The sequence below is a fragment of the Gouania willdenowi genome, chromosome 6, assembly GCF_900634775.1.
Source record: "Gouania willdenowi chromosome 6, fGouWil2.1, whole genome shotgun sequence".
Lineage (NCBI taxonomy): Eukaryota > Metazoa > Chordata > Actinopteri > Blenniiformes > Gobiesocidae > Gouania > Gouania willdenowi.
Genome location: NC_041049.1, coordinates 4,653,566 through 4,671,636, shown reverse-complemented (window position 1 = coordinate 4,671,636; position 18,071 = coordinate 4,653,566). Strand labels below are relative to the sequence as shown.

At 42.9% G+C, this 18,071-nt stretch overlaps 1 protein-coding gene across 3 annotated transcripts in view; it reads right to left on the bottom strand.

Moving 5' to 3' along the window:
* Positions 1-1,129: 1,129 nt before the first annotated feature.
* Positions 1,130-18,071, bottom strand: part of kmt2e (lysine (K)-specific methyltransferase 2E) — a 53,416-nt gene continuing 36,474 nt past the window's right edge. For 2 of the 3 annotated variants that reach the window (XM_028449106.1, XM_028449107.1), the window contains exons 9-24: positions 17,941-18,071; positions 15,683-15,800; positions 15,500-15,609; positions 14,323-14,566; positions 12,164-12,262; positions 10,501-10,686; positions 10,084-10,410; positions 9,280-9,579; positions 8,614-8,767; positions 8,112-8,338; positions 7,495-7,551; positions 6,863-7,345; positions 3,766-4,031; positions 3,607-3,686; positions 3,462-3,532; positions 1,130-3,172 (exon numbers count right to left, since the gene is read on the bottom strand). In XM_028449106.1, coding sequence (XP_028304907.1) covers positions 2,228-3,172; positions 3,462-3,532; positions 3,607-3,686; positions 3,766-4,031; positions 6,863-7,345; positions 7,495-7,551; positions 8,112-8,338; positions 8,614-8,767; positions 9,280-9,579; positions 10,084-10,410; positions 10,501-10,686; positions 12,164-12,262; positions 14,323-14,566; positions 15,500-15,609; positions 15,683-15,800; positions 17,941-18,071 — 3,798 coding nt within the window. In that variant the 3' untranslated portion in view covers positions 1,130-2,227. The remainder of the gene's footprint in view (positions 3,173-3,461; positions 3,533-3,606; positions 3,687-3,765; positions 4,032-6,862; positions 7,346-7,494; positions 7,552-8,111; positions 8,339-8,613; positions 8,768-9,279; positions 9,580-10,083; positions 10,411-10,500; positions 10,687-12,163; positions 12,263-14,322; positions 14,567-15,499; positions 15,610-15,682; positions 15,801-17,940) is intronic. The other variant, XM_028449109.1, reaches the window with a different exon arrangement.

The window sequence follows — 18,071 nt, the reverse complement described above, 5'->3', positions numbered from 1 at the left end:
ATGCCCAGTCTATGCTATAAATCTATGCTATGCTAACTAGCTACTTAACTCACTATAGCTCTCTATTCACTATTCTCTGTTTAACCTACTCACCACAGATTGTAGAGTCAGAGGTGGTAGTTTTTAATAGAAGGGGCGGAGCTAACAGCGCTTGTTTGTGATGTAAGAAGCAACCAAAACGTCACAAACCACCGTTCTCAGCCAATAGCAAAGTTATATTGTAATAGCCAGGTTTCAACCCATAACGCTGACATTTTACAACAAAATACAACAATTTGAAATATTTTGACTAAAATGTTAGGAGTTAGACCAGAAATCAATCAATAAACAACTTTATACACAAATACATTTGTTTTCAGCAGAAAAAAGTAGTCTTGAGGTTGAGTTACAATGTAACAATAAAATATGACTTAATACATTTTTAAATCAATATTTCCCTCTATTCAAATCAAACTTCATTTGAGAAGCACTTTTTGTGCAGGAGAACATGTGTCAAACTCAAGGCCCGGGGGCCAAATCTGGCCCTCTAGTGCATCAAATACAGCCTGTGAGAAAAAGTTGAAATTACAGAAAATTGATCAATGTGTAAAAATTGAGTTGTAGATATCTCAGCCTTTCCAAATACATAAATTCAATGAATATCCACAATATTTGCTAAGGCTTACAGTTTTCCCACACTTTTATCACGTCAACCACTTTAATCACAAAACGTTGAAAAAAAAATACTTATCTTTTTGGCAATTCGGAAATTTTATAAAATTGTTCTACAAATTGTAGAAAAAAAAAAGTCACAAATTCAAGGGAATTTAAAGATTGGATATTGTCTGTAACATTACTTTACATATATTTATAGGGCAGAATAATGTGTAAATTGCTCTTTTTCCCACTTGAGATCAAAGTGGTTCGTATTTGGCATTTGAACTAAAATATGTTTAACGCCCCTGCAGTAGAAAATGCAACAGGAAGTGGTTAACATAATAAAAACAGAATTATCTCACCCTAAGTAGAGAGCAGTGGTGTGTCCAGGTCATCTTCACTGGGGTGGGACGTAGAACCCAGTCAGGGAACCAATCAGAAAACAGAGCTGGTTTCATTTGAAGTTTAAAGTTCAGTAAGAAACACACTAGTCTTGGTATAAAACTGTCATTACAGATATTTATTATAATGAACCATGAAAATAGCCACCAGTGCAGTGTCTGTGAGTCTCTCTGCTCCACATAAACATACACTCACACACAAATAAAAAAAAGGACAAAAAAAAAAAAAAAAGTCGAGAGGGTGTTTGGGTGGGTGGGGGTGGGGGGTGTTGGGTGGGAGAGAGGCAATAAAATAAAAATAAATGCTACGGTCACAGAAACATTCAGCTTTGCCGAGAAGAGCGTTCGTATTTACAACCAATGTTTCAAAATGCGATGGGAGCGAAATGTACAAGCTTAGAAAAAGAAAAAGAAGCAGAATATTTACATCCGTTTCCTGTTTGAAAGCTGGAGTCGCATCTATACATTAAATTACACTTTCTACAAATAACCATTGATATTCAAAAATAAACCGCTAACCATTCGAGCTGTGCGAGGCGCCGGCCCGCCCGCCTCAGAGGACTACAAACAAACACACACACACACATAGTAACACACCCTCTCTCTCACACACACACACACACACACACACACACACACAGAATTAAGTGCAGCCAGTCAGTGGCGAGGCCGGCCCCTCCCCCAGAGGAATGGGTTTCCTCTGAATCTGCAGCGGTGAGCAGATATTTTGTTGTTAGACGAAGGAATAAAAAAAATAAGTGTGTAGGTTTTTTTTTCTCTATACAAAAAGCTTTTTGTTTTGCTAGAACGAGCCGCTAAATTAGAACGGGTTAACGATGACGAGGAGGAGGAGGAGGAGGAGGAAGGTGGAATGTCTGTGGATGAACAAAGTGCCTCGGGAGTCCAAACGGGACACGGAGCAGGAGCGTCCCCTCTCCTGAACAGGTAAAACAAACAAACAAACAGACAGACAAACAAACAGACAGACAGGTCTGTAAGTCCATCTTTGAGCAGTTCGTGTGTATTTTATCGCTCTCTAAAATTGTACATCCTCGTTTTTTGTTGTGTTTTCTTAAAAAGAACCATTGACTCCTCCCATCCTGTTCTTCCACTGGCCACGTCTTCAGGTACAAAAACTATCTACAGTGTATGGTACACTCCCCCCTCCCTTCCGTGGTCCTGGGGGGTCGTCAGTGCCACCCTGAGCTCAGATAACCCGAGCTGTGGAAGGACGAGGATGGAGCAGGAGGAGCTCCACGGTTCCCAGAAGGCATCTGGGCAGAGGCGGGCGGGCCCTGCTGAGTCTGCTGTGGAGGGGGTGGGGGGGGCGGAGGCAGTCCAGGCTGCTGGAGGGAGGGGGGGTACGAGGACGGGGGCACAGAGGGGTTGGGGGCGGCCGGACGCATCAGTGCCGGCTGGAAACCCGCTAAGTTCTGAAAGTGAAGCGGCTGCAGGGCAGCGCCGGAGGAGGGGGCGGGTGGTGGGGGCGGAGGAGGAGGAGGGGGGGTCAGCGACAGCAAGGCGGGGCCAGAGGGGGGAGGCTGCTGTTGCTGCTGGGAGGGTGGAGGAGGAGGCGGGGCTGAAGAGAGGAGAATGGGCGGCGGCTGCAGGTTGACGTGCAGAAGGGCGGGGCCTGGGTGAGGAGGGGGAGGAGGAGGTGGGGGCGGGGCCGCGCTCTGGTAGTGAACGCTGCACGGTAGAGTCTGTATCAGTGTCTGAGAGCCCGGGGGGTACGACGGCGGCACGGCCGGTTTGAAGGCGGCGAACGGGCCAGAGGGGGCGGAGCTCTGAGCCGGGAAGAAGGAGGCGGCGTGAGGAGCCGGGGGAGGCGGAGGGGGGGGAGGGGTGCTCTGAGTGTTGAACTGTGGTTGGCTCTGAGGCGGCTGGGTGGAGAACAGCGCCCTCTGGCTGCGGAACGGAGAACCCTGAGCTTGGGGCGAGTGGAGCAGAGAGGATGCTGGGTAATGGACCGGAGACGAGGGCAGCGGTGTCGGCAGCAGCTTGGTGGGGGTCAGGGGAGCCGGCTTCAACCCTGTGGGTTTGCTCTGTGGAGGGTTGACCGCGGTCGGCGTTCGAGGAAGAGCGTCAGGGTCGTCTTCCTTTGATGGACGACAAGAAGTACCAGGAGATGACGGCTGGAGGAGGAAAGAGACGGGTTAGATTCCCAACGTCAAACTTACTGACACTTCCTGTTCAAATTGAACAACTTCCGTACAAATCAAACACTTCCTGCTCAAATCAAACACTTCACGTACAAACCAAACGCTTCCTGTTCTAATCAAACACTTCCCATTCACTTCCCGTACAAATCAAACACTTCACGTACAAACCAAATGCTTCCTGTTGTAATCAAACACTTCCCATTCACTTCCCGTACAAATCAAACACTTCCTGTTCCACACAGACTCTGTGGGAGGGACTTACCATATGAGTAGGGGTTTTCTGCTGACTTGGCGACGCGCACTCTCTCTGAGTCGTCATCTCGTCCGTCTCGTCTGAACAAAGCAGCAGATCGTAAACAACCAAACAAGCAAACATGGTCGTGCACATGGAGCGTAGGCGCCCTCACCTCCGTCCTTGTCTTTGCTGAGCAGCAGCACTCTCTGGTAGCTACGTTCTCTCGCCTGCTCCACAGAGGTCGATGACGTCCTGAGGAAACACAGGAGGAGGAGTTTGGATCAATATCGTCACACGACATAAATCCAAGACTCACAGACTCTTCACGCACCACTGTCCTTCTCCTCCTTCCCTCTCTCCTGCTGCTTCCAGATCTTCGTTGTTAAGCTGCTCTTTCACGGCAGCGACAGCGATGGGCGCGACGGTGACGACCGGCGGCGGTGGAGGAGGAGGCGGAGGAGGGGGCGGGGGCTCGCTCTCCTGAGGGAAGGCGTCCATCGTCAGGGGCGGAGCCGTGGAGACGGGGGAGCTGCACTCTGTTTTAGAGCCACTGCGACGAGCTTCGCGCTGACGCTTTCTGTACTCGAGGAGAGAAACCTGGTGGAACAAAAAATAACATTTATCCAACTGATAATGTAAATTTCCTCAAAAATCTGAAAACCAACTAACTTTAAACATTTTTTCCTACGTAAAAAATGAGAAACAAAACCCTAAACAATGTTTTTATCTACAAATTAAAAAGGACAATTTTTGTAAGGAGTATTTTTCGACTTCAGAAACATAAAGTCAGTAGCTGCGTTTCCATCTCCCTTGGAAATGCGCAAAATCTAAATAGTGCAATAAAAACTGGTGATGGAAACACCTGAATTTAAAAAAAAAAAAAAACACTCAAATATCACAAAAAAAAAAGTTGCCACTTTCATGAGGAGGAATTTCAGATGTTTCGATATTGAAATGTGTCGCAAAAGCACAATGGGAATACGCAAATACACGTCACAGAATGTGACGTACCTGGTCACATGACCACTTCTCTCAGAGAAAAAATGGCGCAGTACGTGAGGACACAAGAGAAGACCGAGACATTTCTTAGTATTATACAAAAAAAATATTGGTGCCACATTAGATGTGAAATAACAAAGGAATACAGTGTTCTAAGAAGGTTCTGAGTGTCCAGTCTTTCAGCAGCGAAGTATCGAGAGATGAGATTTCACAGGAGTTGCGAGGCTCCAAAACAACCATCAATGGAAACAAACTTTAGAAATATCGCTTTTATTTTGCAAAAATCTGTAATGGAAACACAGCTATTGAAACCACAAGTGGTAAAATAACCAGAGCCTCCACTAGAGCCACCCACACACACACACACACACACACACACACACACACACACACACACACACACACACACACACACACACACACACACACACACACACACACACACACACACACACACACACACACACACACACACACACACACACACACACACACACACACACACACACACACACACACACACACACACACACGAGTCCAATATCATCTCCAATAAGAGACTGTAACGCACTTAACTTTTAAAAGACAAAAAAAAGAAAAGAAACCTGCTCTCTCAGCACTAATTTAAGTTTAAGATTTCATGTGTCATCTCAGTGTTCCTTGGTTCTGTCATTGCTGTGTGTCAGTTATATTGTCATTGTAATCTTATTTCTTCTGACCTGCCACGGACTGCAGATGGCGTATTTACATTTGAATGTTCATTTATATGCACTTTCCCTTTTAAATAAATAAACAAACAAAGTCAAAGAAAACATGTTAGTTCATGAGAAGCACCTCATTTTATTTTCACACAAGTGAAGAATCGAGCTGTTCCTGTCAAAGGTAAATGACTAAAAGTACAAACAAGAAGCAAATAATATAAATTTTTTTTTTAGTCTGTGCAGCAGCCATTTCATAATCCTTCCTGCGTTACATTTATGGAGGATTTTCAGTTGACAGAAAAGGAAACTTGAAGATGTTGAATGAAAAGATTCCCTGAATATTTGCGTTGCTCGTAGGGATGTAACGATCAATCGTAAGGCAGTTAAAAATCGATTCATAGGTATCAAGGTTCACATCGATGCTGTGAAAATTGAATCGCAGTACTTTTTTTAACCAGCGCTATCCAGAAGTCATGGCGGCGGGCGAAATCTACTAATACTTTCTTTCTGGCCGCCTTCTACTCTTAAACATATTCATAAATGATTCCTTACCCCTTAAGCACCAAAAGAATATCTGTAATATTAAGTGAATATCTGTAAAAGTCACGTTTTTCTATTAACTTTGTCTGCTAGCGTAGCATCTCTTCTTCACTGCACTTAGTTGCATCCCAACCGACCACTGGATTACCAGCGCCCTCTGCTGGTTCAAACAAATATCTGACGCAAATACAGTGCAGACTGTTTTTTTTTTTTTTTTTTAAGGTCCAATTGTTAAGTCACAAAATACATTTTCAGTTGCACTTTTAAAAAGAAAAATAACTATTATGCAGTTTTGTATTGTTTACTATAGAACCATAATTTAAATGAATAGGCTTCTTCATTTGTATTATTCCTTTATTTATTTCATTCAAGATTTATTTTTAGTTAAATTGCATTGCTTGAATAGTTCATCAAGGGATTCTTTTGACAATGAAAAATAAAATAAAAATAGTACAGCATTTTCTAGTTTTTTTCCCCCCCCCAAAAAATAAAGGAATATTTTTCAGTCATTTAAGTACAGTCCCATTTTGTAAAATGAATCGTGAGAGAATCGTATCGTGAACCCAGTATCGTGAATCAAATCGTATCGGGAGTTGAGTGAATCGTTACATCCCTAGTTGCTCGTATTGTAAATGTGCTGGAACGCCAAACCAGCAACCTGTCCCATACGTTTGTGTTAGCTTAGCATGTAGCAGCAACAGCTGAAAGAGGCGGGCCCAATTTTGATAGAGAAAATAATTTTGGGTAAATCAAGGAATAAAGTCGAGATTCAATTCTCGATTAAAAATTCTGATTAAAGTCGGAATTTCGAAAATAAACTAAGAATTAAGTATTTTTGGGTTAGCATAGCATGTAGCGGCACCAGCTGTAAAATGTTATCAATTCAAAGTGTCTCAGAATCATCATTATCGAACCTTTAACTACACATTAATTCACTCAGTGCCCCCGACGAGATATCTCGTCATTTCAAATCCGAAAGCTCAGCACCATTGACGAGAAACTCGTCATTTGCGCTTTTTCACGGGGATTACTAGAAAACACCCTGGCGGAGGTCCCTCATCAATATCTAAGCTGTGGGGTGTTGTAGTGACCAATGGTGCTCTGACGATGGGGGGCAGAAAATTTGAAAATGGCTGGCACTGAATTAGTTAATAATGAGCTCATGTTCAGGATTATTGGGACTCTAACCTTTTTCTTCTGTGGGGGGTTCTGAGCCGATCCCCCGCCCTCTCCGTCCAGTGACCGTGAGAAGCCTCCGTGTGCTCCTCCTTCCTCGGGGCAGGCGTAGAACAGAGCGGGTCCTTCAGTGGGGGGACCCTGGGAACCCGCCTCAGGCCTGAAGGGTGCCACCAGAGGCTCCAGGGTGTGGGAGGGGGTGAGGTCCCGCAGGTTGGAGTTCACGGGGGAGAAGTTCAGGCCGGTCGGACCTCTCTCCGGACTTTTAGTCCATCCGGGGAATGAGGGGTTCTCCGCAGAGGTGGAGGCGTCGCTGGTGCTTTCAGCAGCAGCGGTAGCAGCAGCAACATCTGCCCGTTCCTCTCCACCCTCCACAGGCTCAGAGGGTGGGGGCTGTGGACTCTCTGGGGCAGACAGTTTGGCCTCTGTTAGCGGTCCGTCAGTAACAGGAGCTTTGATAGTGGGCGAGGAGGTCAACGAAGGGGGGCGTTCAGCCTGGAGGAACAAGAGAGTTCAGTGAGGTGATGATGTGGGTTTTTAGCCAGTGATGAAAGCCATCAATTAGTCTGATTAAATCATAATTATGAGATGAGAAAACTCTTGTTTCTCCTCACTATTGTCAGCGTGTGGGATTTCAGTCTCACCTCTTGCGTGCTGGACTTGCGACTGACCTCAGGCGAGCTCTCAGTTGAAGATTCGCTCTGCAATCAAAAGTCACACTGAGTCAGCGCCAATTAAACATCTACAACATATATGTCAAAGTCAAGGCCCAGGGGCAAAGTTTGGCCCACCGGAGCATCTGGTCTGGTCTGAACATTTATAAACATTTATGAGCAAAAACTTTCAAGAATATTTGTTGCAAAGTAAAGGGAATTTTCAACAATTGCTTAATATTCAGAATGTTGTTACTTTCTGCTTTTTCCATCACAAAAACATGGATTTTTCTGCTCTGGTCCACTTTGAGGCCCTTTAACTAAAATGAGTTTGATACCCCCTGTGATAGAAAATGAATAACCGAACTTTGAACAGATATTTAAAAATTATGCCTAGGTTTGTGTCAGGCTCAAACAGAAAAATGCGGCTCATTCCACACTGTGGTACCTCACCCCTCCAATCCTTCAAACTGTCTGAGAAATGAATAACTTGAGGAAAAATTGGCAGAAATCGGAATCATTTTCTTCACAAAATCATAATTTTTTTTGATCCGGCCCAGTTGAGGTCAAACTAGGTTGTATGTGGCCCTTAAACTAAACGGGGTTACCTCCTGAGAGATGCTCGCTGTCTGCGTTGGCGTGGTGGACATGGGCTCCACGCTAAGCTCCTCTGTGCGAGGCCGTGGGGGCGTGGCCATTAAGATGGGCGTCACAGGCATCTCCAGTTGGTCAGCCCGGGTGGGCGTGGCACATGGGGAGCCGTAAGGCGTCGAGCCCTCAGACATGCAGGCGTCCAGCGGGCTGAGTCGCCGCTTCTTCAGAGGAGTCGGTAATTCTGCAGGAGGTTCACAGACAATTTGTTAGTTTTAAGTGAATTCTGATTTACTCAGCTTTACATACAGAAAAATAAATCTAGACTGAGGATCCTGAAAGATCCTTTTAACTTTTTTATAAATGTTTAATGTGATTATTGGAGAAGTCACACAAACTGTTGAAACTAAAAGAACTAGAATATTTGCATTTCCCGAAAAAAATGCAAGTGAGGACGCAGGTGCTGGCCCGCATCATCGAACTCTGCATTAGCTTAGCAATAGCCTAGTTTTTTCCTACCTGGTAGCGAGCAGCAGGTGCCATTGTAAGGTAGTGGACTGTCTGAGTCACCGTTGATGGAGGGGCTGAGCGGCCCCTCCCCCGGCATCAGGAGGCTGGGTCGTCTGGCTGGACTGGTGGAGCCCTCTTCCTCCAGGGCCTGCTTCAACCACCGCTGATGGAGGAAACAAAACAAATCCAAGAATTGTTTTTTATACAGTCGTACATATGGAAGAGAATTAGGGCCATTTTTGATGGAAAAAATAATTTTGGGGCAAATCAAGAACAAAGTCAAAATTTCTAAATGAAGTCAAATCTACGGAAACTGTCTAGGGCCAATTCACCATAAGGCATTTTGAGTCAATTTTCTAAATACTTTAATCTTGTCATTATATGTCAACTTTATTCTCAAAATTTAGACTTTATTCTCTAAATTTAAATTTCAATCTCGTCTTTTCCAGTTTAATCTCAACATTATATTTTACTTATATTCTCAAAATTTCAAGTTTAATCTCGACATTATATTTCAACATTATTCTAGACATTTCAACTTTATTCTTGAATTCCCCAAAAAAAAAAATTCTCCACAAAAATTGTCCCTAATCTGCTTCTGTATTTTGATTTCTAATGCTTTAGCAGAAAACAGAACTTCATATTTCACATTAATGGTCCAGCGTTTGTTCGTACCTTCTTGCAGGATCCTGTGGTCGGTGGCGTCTCGGGCAGCTCTCGGGAACGCCGTCGGCCCGTTGGGACCCCTGGGGTGGTGGGGCTGCGGTTGGCCAGGAACGGCGAGGAGAAGCGGACGTAGTGCTTGGGCGTGCTGTAGACCTGAGGTGAACAGGCCATGCCGGGCAGCGCGTTGAGCTGCGTGGCCAGAACCTCGGGGTCGCTGCTTATTCTCAGCGGCCGCTCGGGGACCGGCTCTGGCGTTCGGACGGCGGGCCGGTCTGGCTGCTTCTCACCCACCCACTCGCTCACAAAGTGCTGTTGGAGAAAGAAGTCGGTTACTTCCTGTTGTGCTAAGCCTGAATAAAAATGTTCTACTTTCCAATGTTGGAATTTTTTTTAGCATCTCAGCAAATGAATTAACAAGTTTTTCTCGGCTGCTTTTAGGGTCACATTATTCTGTCCCTGGGTTTACAAATATAAAAATTATTGAAATATTATCAAATAGTTTAATTAATCAAAGCAAACTAACACTAAATACAATTACTTTAGTGCATAAACAGAATGGTAATGTAAAGTATTTTTAGATTATTGATCAGTGCTGAAGTCAAATAACTATGATAATGACCCTATTAATTTTAAAACTTTAAATAATAATTGGAGTAACTTTTCTTAAATTTGAAAACAACTAAATATTTTTTTACTGCTTTTAAAAATGTTTTAACCTTCATGTACTCAGACTTTTACTTTTGAGTGTTTTTATTTTGCGTACATTTTTCGTATTGAAGTTCTTTTACTTTTGAGTGTTTTTAGTTTGCGTACCTTTTTTGTTTTGAAGTTCTTGCTGCTCGTGCGGTGCCTCTCGGGGGCCGGAGAGCTGCTGTGCGGCGGGCTGACGTCGGGTGCTTGTAAAGCGATGGCCTCTGGCTCGGGGGCGACGGGCGCCTCTCCTTCAGGGGCTTCGTTAGATAACGGCTCCAAGGGCTCTACTGGAGAGCCGGGTTGAAAGTCCGAGCAAGTGCTAATAGTGCGAGCGCGTCGGCGCTGCTGGCCGATGTGGGTTCTGTTCCTGGAGAAGCTTTTCCTGTTCCTGGAGCCTTTGACCTTGGCAGGTTTCAGACCCGGCTCCTCTTTTATTTCAATGAGAGGCTGAAAATGGAGAAACATTTTTAGGTAAAACCATCACCATTTCTCAATACTGATGACTTAAACGTGGTATGAATATCAGTTTTCTTTAACCTGCATGACTGCTGGAGAGTCCACGGCCTCGGGCGTGGCCGGCGGCTCCTCTTTTATGTCGCTGCGTGCTCCGACTTCCGGCTTGACAGTGCCGATTCTCTCCAGTGCCTGCTCTCGCCGTTTCTCCCTCTTCTCCATTCGAGCGAAGGCCTGGAGAATGGCCTCCATCTTTCTCTCCTCTCGCGTCTGCAAAGAACAAGAACGATGTGATCCACAATAAGATAGAACATTTGCGCAGCCGTGTGTCGGGTTATTGTTGCAAATGCAGCTCAGGCTGTTCTAACAGAGCAAAGCGCCAAATGCAAGGAGCAACAACAAGGGGGAAGCAGGGAAAACTGGAAGCTGTGGAGTGGAATCATTAAAAGGGGCAAAGACATATCTGTCCTACATCTGTTCATGGAAACCTTGTCTACCATCGACACTATCTGCGATTAGATTTGTACCAGAAAACAATGTAAACAAAACCAAACTCTTCTGCACATGAGCTGAGATCTTACCAAACAGGTCTGAACTAAAAGCCAAAAATAAAGACTTGAACCACACTTACTGGACACTTTCAGCAACACAAACGCACAAAATGTATACACAACACTTGGCATCAAAAATAAAATAATATTTTTTTTTATCAATGTGCTTTTTAATCTATTTTAGGCATCATCACAGGCAGGACACTTTGGTTATTTTAGTTCTTACTAAAATATTTTATTTTGTTATTTAATTTCTATTACTATTTTATCTTTATAATCATATGTTCCATTTTCCTCACATTTCCTGTTTTTAAGTTTTCGCTTTATCTCCTCATTCATTGTCTTTTTACCTTCTTTACTAAATGTAAAGCACTTTGTAACCCTGTTTTTGAAAAGCGCTATATTAATAAGGATTATTATCATTATTCATAATTTATTTGCTCATCCCAGAAAGAATACAAAATACACTCAAAGACAAAAACATCCATCTCGCCCGCCCCCTTCAAAGATCCTGGTCTCAGGATGTTCAGGTAACAAATGATTGGAAATATTAAACATGGTTTGTTTTGTTGGAGATGCGTACCAAGTCTTCATCGTTGGGTTAATAAATTGTAAAGCAATATGGTAATAAACCTGATGCTGATGTTAGCCACATCTTTCTTTACTCTTCCTAATTTATCCCATTGCGCCCATAGAATGTGAAACCAATAAAAGCTGTGACTACCTCTACAGTTTCTGTCTGATCTACTAACAGAGCAGCGTGCTGGCCACTGATGACTCAGCACTATACACCCTTATTTGTGAAATGAATCTGTGTGTGTGTGGAGTAGTGTTGAACCCATAAGAGTTCCATCTCTAACCAGTGCTCTGACAACAGGCTAAAAAGCCCACTTACGCACTCACATGAGGAGGATAAAAAGCCATGTGGGGGGGGGGGGTAAGTGTACCTTGCTGTGAGAATACAAGCAAGCAGGAGTCAGAGCTGAGGGAGGAAGAGGGGAAAGAAGGGAGACAGACAGTGGTTGGAGGAACAGAATCTGCAGACAAGTGATGGATGGAGAGAATAGAACAGCTGCCCCTATCAAAGCTCTGATAACTCCACTGCTTCCTTTGATTCTTTTAGCTGCTCTGCTTCCTGCTGGGCGGCTGCGTAGCAACAAAACAAGCGGCTGTAGGCCCTCGCTTGGCACACTTACCATCTTCCTCCTTCTCTCTGCATTCTGCTCCTCTGACTCCATCTCTACTTCATTGCTAACGGAGGTTTTGTCTTCTAGCTCCTCAAATAACTCAGGGTCCTGTAAGAGGAGGGGAGAGCCCAGTGTGACGGCCGAGCTTTCAGTCTGACTACAGACTAGAGGGAGACAGGTGAGAGGTGAGGAAAGGAGGGGGTGAGGGTGGGGTGTCGGGGGTCAGTCTGTGCACAAACTGTGCAGAGGTTCAAAAATTAAGAACTTGTGGTGAGAGTCAGCTTCAGCTCCTTCATCTCACTATACTTTGGAGCCATATTCTGCTCACCTTCACATAATTCATCCATCTCTGCAATAAAAACCTACAGCGTAATCCTAAATTAATCTTGTAAATTAACAAGACGTAAAAGAACCTACATGAAGTATTCGCCACCTAGTTCTTGTTTTTATGCACGTGAACAACAAAATGTGGCATTTGTGACATAAAACATGTGTAAGGTTTACCTAATCACAGTTTTCCTGGTACCGTCCACCGTAACTCCAAAAGACGCACACTTTGATCACACAAATAGCTACAGAGACATCTGAATGAATGACTGGAATCAGAATGACAAGCTCAGTCTGCTCAAAACAAGACATTCCACAACTTCTGATGCCACATTCCCACTGTAAAGCACGGTGGTGGTGGCATAAACCTGAGAGGCTGTTTGTGAATCTCTAGGAAAACACTGGTGGACAAGCTGATGCTCTGTTTACACAGGAACGTTTTCTACTGAAAAGCAAAAGTTTTGTTATGTTTTGTATGTACGTTTACACGGTGCTTGAAAATGGAACTTTTTAAAAACGGGCTCCTGAGTCGACGTTTTTGAAAATGCTTCCCTCTCCGTTTCCATGTAAATATGAAACCAACACTTTCTGTGTCTTAGAACACTGTTGGAGAAGTTTAGTTAAATTTCAAAGAGTGATGAACACCAACAAAATGTTTCTTCACCATCAATTTGATCAGCGGAGACGTATTGTATTTCTTTCTGACGACAATCACAGTGTTGCACTCCTACTTAGAGCTGTAAATGTTGCTTGGGTCTTTTTAACACTGACTCTGGTTAGACTCAGCTCAGACGCTGTGCGGTGTGTGTGCTTCGATTAGTGAGAGAAAGATACGCTAATGTTTTCTGAGGAGGGGAATTGATGAATGTCCTCTGGTACATGAATAAATTATGCTAAAAAATGCATAAACAACTCGTTCTGGACTCGTTGTGGAGCTGTGTGTTTTCACATGTGTAGAGAGCAGCTCTCTGAGCCGTGTGTGTTGCAGCAGTAAACGGTATATAGCGTGTAGCGACACATGAAGCTTATTTTGATTCATTGCAAAACGCAATCTATTGGCCTGGCATGTATACTACATTGTTTTTTAGGTTTCCCTCAGTTTCATGTAAACAGAGATAACAGCCACATTCCCACTATAAAGCACGGTGGTGGCGACATAAAGCAGAGAGGCTATGGTTATGGGGAAATACTAGTGCATGAGAAAGAATTTTATTTTCCATGAAGACAATAAATGTGGCTGAAAAAAAAAACAAATGATCCTTAAAGTCAAAATATTTCAGGACAGACTACTGTGTAGACTTCCAACATGGCAACATGTTCAGAAATCCTCGATGTGGGAGTGTGTGCAGTGTTGCCAGGTCCAGATGATGATTTCCCGCCAGCTCCATTTAAAACCACCCAGTGGAATCTCAGTTGAATGGAATCATTGGTCCATGTGAAGCCTGTGGTTTTTCATTTGAAACTATGTGAACCCTCACACAGAATGAATTCAATCAAACGAGTTAAAACCAACACAGACTGGACATTAACTGGGTTGAAAAGCAACGGTAACGGAGACTCACATCTAAAAAAATTAATCTAAGCGACTGTTAAAATGATTCTATCGACTTAAATGTTTTGTCAAAAAAGCCAAACTTTGTTGTCCACGTTTGATTCATAAAAGCAGTCGAATGTTTGATTTCTTTGTGTAGGGAACATCTGGGCTGAGTTTGTGCTTTGATTGGTAGGAAGAGACGCATGCAAACGCACAAAGGGATGATGGGTAACACAGGGTAATTAACCAAAGAGTGAGTAACGATGGTAACCAGTGTGCTGGCAGCGTGCTCTGACTCTCCTCCTACCTGGTTGTTGGAGATGGAGAGACGCAGAGGAGACAGTTTCCTCTGCTTTCCGTCTCCGATGCCCTTTGCCTTTCCTTCCAGGTCCAAACTCAGGTTCTGGTTCTGGCCCAGCTCGTCCCGCGGCAACTCCTTGTCCTTACGGCTTCCTCTGCGTCTGCCAAGGTTCTCTGTGGGTTCCAGGTTGTGCTTGAGCACCGGACACTCCTCGTTACCCTTCAGGCAGGCGCAGTCCACCTTGTATTTACTGCAGAGTGAAGATTTGAGATGATCAGGACGTGATGGAAGGATTAGTTAAAACTTATCAGCCACTGTTTGTACCACTGTGGCCTAAAACCTTTGAAATGTACTTAGAATATCTATGCCTAACAAAGCTCTTTATTATGCACCATATCAGTTTTAATTGTCTTTCAAAAATGGGACTTTACAGTTTTAGAGCCTGTGTTCCTCCACCTTGAATCATGTGATTGATGAAACATGTAAACATCCCATTGTTTTCTATTGGAGTGAAGCATTCAGCCTGTTTTTTTTTTTTAGATCATTTAGCAGCTTTTTTGGTCAAAAAGCCAAACTGTGCCGATTTTGGTTGCTCTGAAAAAAACTGAAAAGTTAAAGAAAGTATATTTCTGTCATATTTGGAACTTTCTGTGGCTAATTCTATATTTGTAGAGTTGTTATATATGTTTTTGTTATTTTGTGTGTTCTTGTTGTCGATTTGTGGGTTTTTGAAGGACTCCCACCTAGAAAAGACTTCTATTCTCAGGGTTTGTGTATCTTCAACAGTCCGTGATTACTCGCTTAGCTAGTTTTTGATCCTCTTTTGGTAAACAAAGAGGGTTATATCGGCAACCAAAAACAGCACAAGTTGTCATTGTGGCTCAAAAAGCTGCCAAATGATCTAAAAATCAGGCTGAATGTTTCCTTTCAATATAAAACAATGGGATGTTTACAGGCAGTGCAGCCGTGTGACATCATCAATCACGTGATTTCAAGATGGCTGAACACAAGCTCTAAAACTGTAAAGTAGTCCCATTTTTAAAAGTTAATAAAAATTAACATGGTGCCTAATAATGCATTTTGATAGGCACAAATTTTTTAATAAGTACATTTGGAAGGTTTTAGGCCACATTTGTAAAAACGATGGACAAGTTTATATCCAACAAAACCTGTGGTAACTCACCAGCTGCCATAGTCATAGTCAAACCCGATGGTGATCTCTGTGCCTTTGGCGATGGGCCTCAGGGAGTAGATGTACAGGTGCAACATGCCGTCCTCCACGACGTGCCGTACCTGTGAGCAAACACCAGCATTAACTGAAAGTGTCGAAGCAAACAGGCAAAACATTTCAGGACGACTCACGTACTTCAGAGTTAGGCGAGCAGGAACGGCGGATGAATCGCGCTTCGTTGCCGAAGCTACGTGCGTCAACGCACATCTCCAGGTCGTCAAACTTGGAGTAAAATAACACAAATGGGTAGGGCCTGTGGGGAAACGAGTGAGGTCAGCACTACAGTCATAACATCATCACTAAACCAGTCCTCAATGATTACATTTTTTACAGCAAACATGTGGAACCTTTGTTTACTTTTGTGTCCCCCCCAAAACTGTAATTCAAGAAGTTGAAATCAATATGAAAGCCAACATGATACAGAAAATAACTCCAAAAACAGCAGAAAAATCAACAAAATGTCAACTAAAGTACACAAAACAACAAGATTTCAAAAGTTTCAAAACATTTTTAATATATTCCCAACTGGGTTTAGAATTTATTCTTCATATCTTTAATGTAGGACTTCTTTGTGAGGCAGCTCAAATGAAATCAGATGAGAGTATTCTGACTAGGGCGATATCATAAAACACAATTGTCTAATCGCAAAATCTTCTTGTCCTGTCCTGTTAAGTTCAGAGAGTGTTTAAGAAGTGCAGTCCACATTTTTACATGTTTCATGAAACGTGAAGTTAGTTAGATATGTTGAAGAGGTAAAGCCACAGATTTATTTGCTTTATTGTTGTAATCTGCGCTTTAAAATTTATTCAAAGTTTAAATACATCTAAAATGGTTTATTATTAAACAGATTGATTTATTGCTTGTATTCATTGAAAATTACATGAAAAGAGGCCCTTGAAAAAAATAATGGCATATTTAATTGCAATGAGGAAAAAAAAATCGTTCAGCTCTAATTCTGACATTGGTGGTCCAGCACTGACCTATGTAAATGTGTTCATTGTGACTAGATTTACTAATGAGTTGTTGTTTGTCTCCCACAGTACATCACATGACAGCATGAACAGCTTTATCCTCATGCACTGTGGAGGAAGCTGCACGCCTACCACATGGGCTATAACAGTGGCTACACCCGTTTTACTTTAGTCTTTTTATTATGATAAATCTAAGGAAGTAGGTTGTATATTTAATTTTTTGCCTTGGCATTTGTTTAATGTTAAGTTGAAGATTTGAAAAATAATTTTTAATTAAACTTTGAGGAATAACTGACACTTGCTCATTTTAAGAGGTCTTTCACATTTCCTAACACACTACTGATATAGTTGTTTACAAACACAAAAGTGCAATTTTTCTGATTACTCGATTAATCGATGAAAAAAATCAACGAAATACTCGATTACAAAAATAGCTGCAGCACTAAACGTGAGTGTCTGAAAGTGTTTCTCCAGGCATAACTTCATGCTGATTTGTTGCTTTTTCCCCAATTTATTCATTTTAATATATGAAAACACAATAGTTATCACTCTACACATTTCACAACAAACCTAAATGTCCCTGACGTCCCACCTTCAAACACAACCTCATTTAACCATCCATGAAAAAGCTACTGAACCTCTCACTTTTCTATAGTAATACATACTTCCTATGGGCACTGCACTAAATGGTAAATGGTAAATGGACATGATTTTATATAGCGCTTTATCACCACACTGAAGCAGTCTCAAAGCGCTTTACATATCAGCTCATTCACTCTCACATTCACACACCAGTGGGACAGGACTGCCATGCAAGGCGCTAGTCGACCACTGGGAGCAACTTAGGGTTCAGTGTCTTGCCCAAGGACACTTCGACACAGTCAGGTACTGGGATCGAACCCCCAACCTCTCGATCAGAAGACGACCCACTACCACCTGAGCCACGGTCGCCCTCTAGTAGTGACAATGTGAGATCAACTGAGGATAGTGTTTCATGTTAATATGATAGTGAGAACAGTGATATTGATATTTACCTTTGAATTGGAATAACATAATGAGAAGTAATGTAAATAATTTTATAATGTTTACTGTTCCTAGATAACAACTTCAGGTATATCACACATTTCAAACTGGTTTATTTTGTACCTCAAGTGGTGATTCGTTATTTTTGGGTTTATTTGATAAACAGGTTTGAAAGTGCAAAATTCCCGAGGTTTTCCCTTAAAACTGCAAAGCTGTGTGCGGAAAACTTCTTCCCGAGGAATCTCTATATATTTCTGATGTAAAATATTTAAAAAATTAGGTGGTACCCCCCGGGGTGGAATGAAACCCTATTTCTAGGCCTCTTTAAGGCTACCGACAGCGCCCTATAAGGTGCTTCCTCTCGTTCTAATGAGTGAGTGCAGAGGGGAAAGTGCTGACCTCTTGAGGAAGTAGCCGTTGGCTTCAAACTGCTGACGCAGCATAAATTTCCCCCTATACTCGATGATCAGGGAGTCTGCGGCCAAGTCTCGCACTGCTTTGAGGATCCTCTTGTTTTTCTGAACTTGGCT